At 32.9% G+C, this 12,083-nt stretch overlaps 1 protein-coding gene across 2 annotated transcripts in view; it reads left to right on the forward strand.

Annotated features, from left to right (window-relative positions):
* The window catches only part of LOC102730702 (putative E3 ubiquitin-protein ligase HERC4), a 93,822-nt gene continuing 81,739 nt past the window's right edge, over positions 1-12,083 (forward strand). Inside the window, exons 1-3 of one of the 2 annotated variants that reach the window (XM_081824166.1) lie at positions 1-350; positions 1,433-1,524; positions 10,152-10,282. In XM_081824166.1, coding sequence (XP_081680292.1) covers positions 242-350; positions 1,433-1,524; positions 10,152-10,282 — 332 coding nt within the window. In that variant the 5' untranslated portion in view covers positions 1-241. The remainder of the gene's footprint in view (positions 351-1,432; positions 1,525-10,151; positions 10,283-12,083) is intronic. The other variant, XM_081824167.1, reaches the window with a different exon arrangement.

The following is a 12,083-nucleotide window of genomic DNA, read 5'->3' on the forward strand; positions in this document are numbered from 1 at the left end:
ATTTAATAAAGGAGAGTATGTATTTCCATTTGATGAGAGGGAGAATGTCCCAAAGTAACTGATGATCTTCAGATGAAATTTTTGTGTGTGTGAGGAAAATAGTTAATTTTGTAATTTCTGTTTTACAGCAAGTGAAGTCTTCTGTTGGGGACAAAATAAATACGGCCAGTTGGGTTTAGGCATTGACTGTAAAAAGCAAGCTTCACCACAGCTGATTAAGTCTTTGCTTGGAATCCCTTTCATGCAAGTTGCAGCAGGAGGAGCCCATAGTTTTGTACTCACCCTTTCTGGAGCTATTTTTGGATGGGGACGCAACAAATTTGGTCAACTAGGTCTTAATGATGAAAATGGTAGGTTCTCATTATTTATAATAAATGTACATAAAAAGAAATGATCTTTTGAGATGGATCAGTGATTCTTAATGTCAGAAAGAAATGTACCCAAGTCTTCCCTGATGTGGAGAAGGGGATGAGAGGTTTATTTAAAAATTCCATTAGATAATATTTTTAAGGGATGGTGGGAATGCCAAAAAATACGTTTTATCACCAAATAAACTCTAGAAAGTATATCTGGAAAAATCTTTATTGTTAGATGTTCATTAAAAGAAAGTTGTGAAAAACATTACTTCAATTGGTAATCACATTATTGGCCACCATTGGTGGAAAGAAGTTGTAAAATTATTCTGGAAAGTAACATGAAGTGTTAGTCTATTTGAGTTTTTCAAGGAAATATTAAAATAATCTGAGTCATTAAATCTTTATTTTGAAGCTTCACTTTTAACATCGATTCTAGAGTCTTGAAAATAATTTGAATTTTAAAATTTATAATTACTTGAAACAAGTCAGGATCTTGGACCTGATTTTTCATAACTACATTAATTCAGATACCAGTACCTGAAATACAAAAACTAATTTCATAAAATTCAACATAATTGTCATGACTTAAGTGGACAAAAGTGAGTTGTTGGTCTAGTAACAACTGGTAATGATAAGCAAAAAATACTCAGAATTTTAAAATATTTTGTTCTGCATAAGAAAAATGTCAGATTAGGACATATTTCTTTTCTGCTACAAAATAGCAGAAAGTATAATTTTCAAGTACTTAAATAGAATCCTGTGAGCTTAATTATCATGATGTGAATATAAAGAATGATATTAGAAGCAAATAGCTTTGAAATTCCTTGATTTCTAGTTAAGGGCAGATTGGTGTTAGGGCAGTTTAACACTGAAATTACTCTTTAAAACCCTCTATCACGGCAGCATGAATAGAAAGACCTGGGAACCCAATTAAGTAGGCTTGTGCTACAAAATCATTGGATCAAGTTAAAATTATTTATCACTGTCTGCTGAGCTTGGGAAGCTGTAGAGGAAACACATTTTAGAAGAGTTTTAACTTAAAAAATACCGTTAACATCTCTTGTTGGAATTTTCAGATAGGTATGTTCCTAATTTACTAAAGTCACTAAGAACTCAGAAAATAGTTTATATTTGTTGTGGAGAAGATCATACTGCTGCACTAACCAAGGTATCGTACTCCTATAAAACTTCTTTATTTTTACTCATGGTAGTTATTTATAATTAGTGAATGTTTTCATGATATTTACATTAGAATTCGAGTGTTACTGATGTCTAAAATGTAATTTATCTTGAAGACAAGAACTAGATTATTACTTGTCAAAACCAATTTACGTTAATTTTCAACGTTGTTTTATGTTATGAAATGTGAATTATGATCTATTAAATGTGATAATATGTATTGTTGAATTTCTCAGCTTTATGTGAAATACTGTTTAATATTTTGAATGAAAAAATTTCTTTTTAGTTTGTCAGACTTGCCATCCTCTGTGTATCAATCCCGTTTATATTGCATAACTGCCTAATTTTAATTTAACTCCCACTTGGCTTATAAATACTGTATAACAAGTAATAGAGGAGAATGAATCTGTCTGTTAACCATAGGCTAAGTATTATGCAAACAGTTATAATGAGCTTTCATCACAATCTTGTTAATGGTTTTAACTCTGTCCTGTAACTTTCTTGGGTATGTGCCATTTCGTTATCAGGACTTTGTAGTTCTCTAGTGATTAGAAGTAAAATGAAAATAAACACATTAAACTAACCTTAACCAGGAATATTATTTTAGTCATGTTAACATAAAGGAACTGGCACTTTTTTTATTAGCTGAATTAGAAATTAATGTTTTTGCTTCTTTATCTTTCTTCATTCTGCATAATAGATAATATTAGCAAGAAAAAATTAACTTCTAATCAGACTTCTACATACACAAAATTCTACACACTCCCACATTGGGAATTTTTTTGATAAGAATTATTCTTAGTCATTATCAAGTATAATATACTCAGAGTACTTTTAAAAATATGACTAATTATAAAAGTTGATTTTTAAAAACTTATTTGCCTTTTAGTAAGGAAGTTTTATCTGTTAATCTTACCGTATTTTATTGATTTTTTATTATTCAAATTACAAATGTAATCACTACAGTTTTAGTAACTCATGTTGGCAAGTTATAAATCTAGTCATTCTCTTCTGTCATGGGGGGTTAGAAGAAATAAGGCTATGCTGAAATAATACTAAAAAATATTTTGTATATTATCCCTTAGGACTAGCTTTGTGGTAAAAAGACTCAAAATGTTATTGCTTATCAAATTCAGCCCTTCAAATAACCACTTATCTCATTTTCCCAGGATATGTAGCTATTTCTATCTGTTGTTTTTTTTTTAATTTTAATATTCTGTATTCCTCTCAAGATAGTAGCTGGTGGTACTTGTTCACTGGAATTTTTGGTGTGTATTATTTTTAACAAAATCAGATAGTTTTAAATATCCCAACAGGAAAATATTTTATTTTCCCTTGATTTAAGTTAGAATACAGTTCCATATCCATATATCTTTTGTTTTTCTGGAAGAGCTTTTTGCAAATAAATTAGGATTGCTTTATGAAGCAGTTTACTTTTGCAAAACCTACCTTAGCAATTTAAAAACAGACTTTAAAAAACAATAAATGTAAAGACATGTATGTTAATGGGTGTGAACACTATCATAAAGATGTCAGATTTTTTCAAGTTCATTTACAAATTCATTACGCAAATCACATATACATACATCTTTTGACTTAGCAATCCTACTTTTAAGAATCTGTCCTAAAGATAGGAAATTATATATGCACAAAACCATTTATTGCGGCATTATTTTAATAGCAAAAGAATGGAAGAATGCAGATGTCCTTCAGTAGCAGCCTAGTTAAATAAACTATGGTAACCACACAGGACTTGTAAAACAGGTACTTACAAGTCATGTTTATGTGACTTGTAAAATAGAATGAAGCAGATCTCTATATTATGCTGTGGAATATCTTTAGGATATATTGTTAAGTAAAAAGGTACAGAATAGTTGCCTTTTATATAAGCAGGGGTAAAAGATGAACATGTTACATGGTATTTACATTTTTAAAAATTTAATAGCTGTGTATAATGTACTTTGCTTTACAGTTTACAACATACATGTTTTTAAGCAGTTAAAAAGTTTTAAACAATTCTTTAAAAATTAAAAATAAAAAAATACTAGTGGCACAACTACAAAAGAATTCTTTTAATTGAGTCCTTTAAAATACAATATTTTGTTGTATATCACTAGTAGGAAATAGCCTAAAGATAAACTGAATTCATCCAAAAATTTTAAACTGCCTTCTGTAGTCTTGTTAGTAATAAAATTGATAGTATTATTCTCAATATATTACATACAGGATAGGATAAAGCAAATACTTTACTGTCGTTAGAAACTATGACTTTCAGCTTAAAAGAAATACGAAACAATAGGAATTAAATTAAAATCCTGTGATCTTTACTTTTAGTCACTTTTAAGAGTATCATTATACACTCTTATTCTTTTCCTTCTAAAAAAAGTGTGTTTTTTGCCATGACCACTGAATGGTCTTAGAAGTATCTAGCCATGTACAATCTGAAAGCAATGGGCATCCCTTGATTGTTGTAGACTCTATATGAAAAATAACCAGGACTTCTTAGAGAAGAGTCTGATTTCATATCTGGGGGGGAAAAAAGTCTAATAGCCTTGGGTATTATGTGTTACAAAAAAGAGAACCAAGGTCATGTCGGAGGGACAACATCCAGGAGTTTTCACAAAAAGAAATACCAATGGCAATAAATGGAAATATACCAAATATATAAAAATCCATGATTTCGTTATAATACTTTTCTTCCTGACGTCAATACAAAGCAAACTTCATTGCTTATCTTTGCAAGTTGCTAGGACAACTCATTTTTTAAAAAAATTAGTAAATGAGAAAGAAACATTTCCCCTGCATCCTATTTGCAGATTGTATTTCAGAATAACTTAATAGTTGATGAGTTAAGTTCTCTGTAGAAGAATTCCAACCAATAAATCTAGAAGAAATAATATTAGAAAATCTCTATACTCCCTAATAGTGGATCAAGACAAAGATTGAAACATTAAGCTTAATGTGGATGGATTAGGCTGTGAAACTTGTTAACCCACTTAGTAACATTACCAACCAGACATATACTTTGGTGTGATATAATAAAATAATCAGGAAAATTTAAACATGGCCTCAGTATCAGATATTAAGAAATTAAAATTAAAGGGGTCAGTTCATGAAGAGGACATAACAACTATACTTCTATATGCACCCAACATAAGAGCACCTAATTAATATTAAGCAAATATTAACAGAGCTGGAAACAGAAAGAGACAGCAGTAATAGGGGACTCCAGAACCCCACTTTCTTTTTTTTAAAATACTTTATATATTGGACAGCAAGAGAAGGGAACACAAGCAGGGGGAGTGGGAGAGGGAGAAGTAGGCCTCCCACTGAGAAGGGACCCCGATGTGGGGCTTGATCCCAGGACCCTGGGATCATGACCTGAGGTGAAGGCAGATGCCCAACGACTGAGCCACCCAGGTGCCCCTCCAGTACCCCACTTTCAACAACAGATAGGTCATCCATATTGGAAAGTCAATAAGGAAATACAGGACTTGAACTATATATCAAATAGACCTAAAAGATCTACAGAGCATTCCATCCAACAGCAGCACATACACATTCTCCTCAAGGACACCACAGAATATTCTGCAGGAGAGATCACATGTTAGGTCATAAAACAAGTCTTAACAAATTTAAGAAGATTGAAATCATATCAAGTATCTTTTCCAGTGATAATGATATGAATCAATAATAGGAACTCGTGAATAATCAGTGGGTCAAAAAATAAGTAAAAGAGAAATATCTTGAGACAAGTGAAAATGGAAACACAACATACTAAAATTTATAGGATGCAGCAAAAACATCTGTAAGGGTAAATAGTGATAAACTGTACCACCGCATATCCTATAAAGCAATAAACAGCTACATTAAGGAAAAAAGAAAAAGTTCTTAAAAAGATAGCCTTTATACTTCCAGGAACTAGGGAAAAAGAAAACCAAACTAAGCCCAGAGTTTGCACAAGGAAGAAAATTACAAAGGTCAGAGCAAAAATAGAGACAATACATTAGAAAAGATAACAAAACTAAGAACTGTTTTCCTGAAAAGGTAAAAAAAAAAAAAAAAAAACGACAGATCTTTAGGGAGACTAAGAAAAAAGACTTAAAATCAAAAATGAAGAGGAGACATTAAAACTGATACTGCACAAATAAAAGGATTATAAGAAACTACTATGAATAATTATATGCCAACAAATTGGGTAGATAACATAGATGAAATGGATAAATTCCTAGAAACATCCAAACACCCAAGACTGAATCACGAAGAATAGCAAATCTAAACAGAGCTTTAACTAGTAAGGAGACTGAATCACTAATCAAAAATCGCCCAACAATAACGGAAAAACTCCAGGACCAGATGGCTTCACTAATGCCAGTCCATCTCAGACTCTTCAAAAAATAGGAGTTTTTTATGAGGCCACCATTATGCTTATACCAAAGTCACACAAAGACACTACAAAAAAGTAAAATTACAGGCCAATATCCTTGATGGTCATAGATGCAAAACCCCTTAACAAAAAACTAGCAAACCAAATTTAACAGTACATTAAAATGATCACATACCATGATCAAGTGAGATTTATCCCTGGGATGTAAGAATGGTTCAACATCTGCAAATCAGTCAACACCACATTAATAGAATGAAGGTTAAAAGTCATATGATCATCCTAATAGATGCAGGAAAAGCATTTGGTGAAATTCAACATCCTTTCATGATAAATATCCTCAGTAAAGTGGGGCGCCTGGGTGGCTCAGTAATTAAGCGTTTGCCTTCAGCTCAGGTCATGATCCCAGGGTCCTGGGATTGAGCCCCACATCAGGTTCCCTGCTCAGCGGGAAGCCTGCTTCTCCCTCTCCCACTCCCCCTGCTTGTGTTCCCTCTCCTGCTGTCTCTCTGTGTCAAATAAATAAATAAAATATTAAAAAAAAATTGTCAGTAAAGTATAGGAGGAATATGCCTCAACATTGGCCATAAGTGACAAGCCCACAGCTAACATCATACTCAGTGGTGAAAAGCTGAAAGTTCTTCCCGTAAGATCAAGTGTAAGATGAAGATGCCAACCCTCATCACCTCTATTCAAGATAGTATTGAATGTTCTAGCCAGAGCAATTTTAGTAGAGAAGAAGAAATAAAAATGCATCCAAATTAGAAAAGAAAAACTAAAATTGTCTCTCTTTGCAGATGACATATTATCTATAGAAAACCCTTAAGAGTCTGCCAAAACTCTGAACTAATAAATGACCAGTAAAGTTTCAGGATACAAAGTCAACATAAAAAATGAGTAGCATCTCTATACACTAAGAACAAACTCTGAAAGAGAATTAAGAAAGCAGTCCCATTTACAATATCATCGAAAACAATAAAATACTGAGGAATAAATTTAACCAAGAAGTGAAAGACTTGTACACTGAAAACTGTATAAGACATCAATGAAAGAAATTGAAAAATACACAAATAAATGGAAAGATAGTGCATGTTCTTGGATTAGAAGAATTTTGTTAAAATGTACTACTGAACGTGATCCACAGATTCAGTATAACCCCTATCAAAATTCCAATGGCGTTTTTCACATAAATAGAACAATCCTGGAATACATATGGAACCACAAAAGACCACCAATAGCCAAAGCAATCTTGAGAAAGAACAGCAAAGCTGGAGCATCAAGCTCCTGATTTCAAACTATATTACAAAGCTATAGTAATCAAAACAGTATAGTACTGACATAAACAGACACACAGACCAAACAATAGATAGCACAGAAATAAACCCACATATATACAGTTAACTAATCAGTGACAAGGCACCAACAACACACAGTGGGAAAATTTGGTCTCTTCAATAAATGGTGTTGGAAAAACGGGTATCTATATGCAAAAGAAAGAAATTGAACCCTTATTTTTACCATTTACAAAATGTAACTCAAAATGGGTTAAAGACATAAATGTAAGACCTGAAACTAAAACTAGAAGAAAACATGGGGTGAAAAGCCCTTTGACACTGGTCTTGGTAATCATTTTTTAGGTATGACACTGAAAGCACAAGGAACAAAAGCAAAAATAAATAGGTGGACCTACAAATGAAAGAAGTTTTTGCACAGCAGAGGACACAGTAAATGAAATAAAAAGGCAGCCTTTGGTATGAGAAAATATTAGCAGACCATTTATCTGATAAGGAATTAATATCCAAAATATAAAAGGAACTCCTATAACTCAGTGGCTAAAAGAACCAAATAATCTAGTTTAAAAATGGGCAAAGGACCTTGAATAGGTACTTTTCCAAAGAATATAACAAATGGCCAACAGGTGCATGAAAAGATGCTTAGTGTTAACCTCACAATCATCAGGGAAATGCAAATCAAAACCACAGTGAGAGAACACCCCACATCTGTTAGGATGACTATTACCAAAAAAACAAAGGACAAGTATTGGTGAGGATATGAAGAAAGGGGGAACGCTTGTTCCCACTGCTGGTGGGAATGTAAACTGTGCAAATAGAAAACAATATGGAGGTTCCTCAAAAAATTACAGATGGAACTAACTATATGACCCAGCAAATTCCACTTCTGATACCTGAAGGAAATAAAAACAGGTTCTTGAAGAGATAACTGCACTCCCATGTTCATTGTAGCATTTTTTACAATAGACAAGAAACAACCTAAGTGTCCGTTACCAGATGAATGGATGAAGAAAATGTGTGATGTACACATATATATATATTTGCGTGTGTGCACACACACACACACACACCAGAATAATACTCAGCCACAAAAAGAGGGAAATACTTCCATTTGCAACAACATGGATGAACCTGAAGGGCATTATTCTAAGTGAAATAAGCTAGAGAAAGATCATGTCATTTATATGGGGAATCTTAAAAAAAGAAAGTCAAATTTGTAGAAATGGAGAATAGAATGTTGTTTGCCAGGGGCTGGGTGGGGGTAGGGGAAATGGGGGGAAATTGGTCAAGGGTACAAACTTTCTGTTATAAGATGTACAGCGTGGTGACTGTAGTTAACAATACTGTATACTATGCCTGAAGTTTGCTGGGAGAGTAGATCTGAAGCATTCTTATTCATACAAAAAAAGTGTGAGATGATGGATGTGTAAATTAACTCCTTTGTGGTAGTCATTTCACAGTGTATACGTATGTGAAATCACATTGTATGCTTCACATATATACAGTTTTATTTGTCAGTTCAATCATACCTAAATAAAACTGGAAAAAAAATGATACCAGTTACAAAAACCATAAGAAATAAAAATGAACACTTTTGCCATTTCTGTCAAAAAAGGAAATTAATATTAATTTTGTAAATGTGATAATAGTATTACTGTGTTACGTATTTATATATGTGAGAGGTATATGCCATTAGAGATACATACACATTTATAGGTGAAATGATTTGATGTCCACAGTTTGCTTTAAAGTACCTGAAAAAGGAAAATGGGAGGGGCATTGATGAAACAAGGTTATTTAACTTTTGCTGGTTGTTAAAGCCAAGTGATGGTTATTTGATGGTGTGTGTGTGTGTGTGTGTGTGTATGTATATTTGTATTTATATTTATATATACATGTCTTTACTTTTATGTAGTTTGAAATTTTCCGTGATAAAAAGAAAAATCAATTTCCTTACATAGCCATATATATATTTACACTATTAAATGATGAAAGCAGAATATAAAATTGTATATATAGCTACAACTCTGAAGGAAAACAGTTGAGTTGAAAAACCAGTTGTGCTTGTTGTGTTAAGCTGTCATCACAAATTACTTTTTTATATACATAACCAGTTGTATGTTTTTACCATAAATTTTTAAAAGACTATATATAGTAGACCCTTCAACAACACAGGTTTGAACTGAATGGGTCCACTTACACACAGATCTTTTTCAACAAATATATTGGTAAAGTTTTTGGAGATTTGCAACAATTTGGAAAAATTCACAGGTAAACTGTGTAGCCTAGAAATACAAAAAAAATTAAGATAAGTTAGGTATTGTTTATGTTATCAGTAAGGTTTTCAGTCAGAAGTAGGCTGTTAGTAAAGTTTTTGGGGGAAGCAAAAGTTGTATATGGATTTTTGACTGCACAAGGGATTGACGCCCCAACCCCTGAATTGTTGGAGGGTCAACTGTGTATTGTAGCAACTGTGTGTTAAAAATAGCTATATTTGTGCACTCTGGTTTAATTGCAGTCTTTCTGCAGAGGCTTTATATAAAAGCATAACTAGTTTGAAAACTGAAGATGATACCATTTTTAGGTTTTGTGATATTTTATAGGTATGTACTTGGGATTCAACAAGATCCTGATTATAATGATCATGAAAGGCAATGCAAAAAATGACTAGTATCTCTTTAATGATGGCTTCAGCTCAATATAATAAGAACATAATTAAGTACTTTTAAAATATTTGAAAATAGCCTGCAGTTCTCTTAGGTTTAAGTCATTCTACCTTGAAAAGTCAGCTATTTGTTAAGTTGTTAAGTTAAATTGTGAAGACAATAGAAGAGAAAAATTGACTCCATGTATTAAAGATTAACCTATTTTTCTTGAAGATTATTTTCTTTTATCAGGCCTTCTAATGATAAAGGGTTTTGTCTTTTTTTTTTTTTTTAGGAAGGTGGAGTGTTTACTTTTGGAGCTGGAGGGTATGGTCAGTTGGGTCATAACTCTACCAGTCATGAAATAAACCCAAGGAAAGTTTTTGAACTTATGGGAAGCATTGTCACTCAGATTGCTTGTGGAAGGTAAGCTATTATATAAGAGAGAATCTTAGTCTCCATAACACAATTATTTAGGATTTTTTTTTTTTTAACAGTCCAGAGGTCTTTTATTTTTTTACACCTACCCAGTTATGAATTTATAGGGAGTGGGTTCCAGCAGCTGAAGCTTCTTTCCATTGGTTCTCACAAAGTGTACTTCTCTGGGTGGAGCAGGCTGGCAGTTCATTGAATTCAAGTACTTTTTTCTTTGGCTTCCTTTTTTTCTGATCATTTTCCTTTACATGTTTCAGAAAGCTCTATCTTGGCTCTCAGAGTGCTTAATGTCTTCAGCATGCACAAAAATTTTCTAGACAAAAAGAATCTTGCCCTTGTTTATTTACAACAGTGCCAACAGCATGCTGGGTAACATTGTAGACTTCATTTTGCCATGGTAACATTGGTGGGGCATTGCTTTTTGAATAGTGCCCGTCCCCTTGATGTCTACAGTATAACCTTTCTTGTGGATTTGCATATGTGTGGCCAAAGGAATAATTCCATGTTTTCTAAAAGGCCTGGAGAACATACAGGGGTGTCTCTCCTTTTTCCCTTTGTGTTGGTCATTTTACAAATTACTGGAAGATAGCAGTTCCTAGCTGAAATAGGGATTTTTTTTTTAAACAAATTGTTTAGCAATTTAGGAATCTAAGATAAAAACATTCTTCCCTAAATGCCTAATTTGCTGCTGAGGAGTAATAGTAACAGGAGAAACATTTTTTTCTACTGATTATTTTACTTTTCTCTATTTGAAATAAGTTTATCTGGGACAAGATATTAATAATGAATACATAATATATTTATTGTATATAGCATCACACTTGAAGGGAAAGTACAAATCATCTTATTTTTCTTTTTCTTTTCCACCTTTTTTTTAATTTAAAGAATGCGGAAATTGAGCAGTTAATTATTTAACACATAAAATTAGTTATTGGTAAAAGTTGAATTGGAATACTCGTTCCCAGTTCTTGGGAGTAAATAGAAGAGTCACAACTTTGAAATTGAGCTTCACCTTTGGTGGTTTAAATTAGGTAGACTGTCAAAAAACAAAGTGTACTTTGTTTGACTAAGCTTAATTTTTTCTGCGTAGTAGATATCCATATACAATATGGTTCAGTTTTGCCAACTTTTAACTTCAAATACTTGAAATCACACTGTAGGGAGTCTTTGGTGACTTTTCTTTTTTAACATGTTACTTATATGATTGATTATCTGTATGTATGAAGCTGTGGTTCTCCATCATTAGATCTCATTGCTGTGTTTTATTCAGTTATATGCATATATAATTATTTATTCATTCTGTTACTGACAGGTATTTGGGTACTTCAGTTTTTGGCAATTACAAATAATTTTGCTTTGAACATTTATTATATGATATACATAAACCTTCATATTTCTTTTTTTTTTTTAAGATTTTATTTATTTGAGACAGAGAGAATGAGAGAGAGCACATGAGAGGGGGGAGGGTCAGAGGCAGAAGCAGGCTCCCTGCCGAGCAGGGAGCCCGATGCGGGACTCGATCCAGGGACTCCAGGATCATGACCTGAGCCGAAGGCAGTCGCTTAACCAACTGAGCCACCCAGGCGCCCAACCTTCATATTTCTAAGTATATACCTAAAATGGGATTGCTGGGTCATAGAGAATACTTACCTTGAAATTTTGCAGGTTAATGTCACTCTATTTACCAGAATGATTATACCAATTTACATTCTTGTTAATATTGCATGAGAATTCCTGACACTCTATGTCCTTGTCCCTATTGATCAGATTGAAATTTTTGCTAATCTCTTGG

The sequence above is a fragment of the Leptonychotes weddellii genome, chromosome 6 (genome assembly GCF_054177405.1).
Source record: "Leptonychotes weddellii isolate Sample4059 chromosome 6, ASM5417740v2, whole genome shotgun sequence".
In the NCBI taxonomy this organism is placed as follows: Eukaryota; Metazoa; Chordata; class Mammalia; order Carnivora; family Phocidae; genus Leptonychotes; species Leptonychotes weddellii.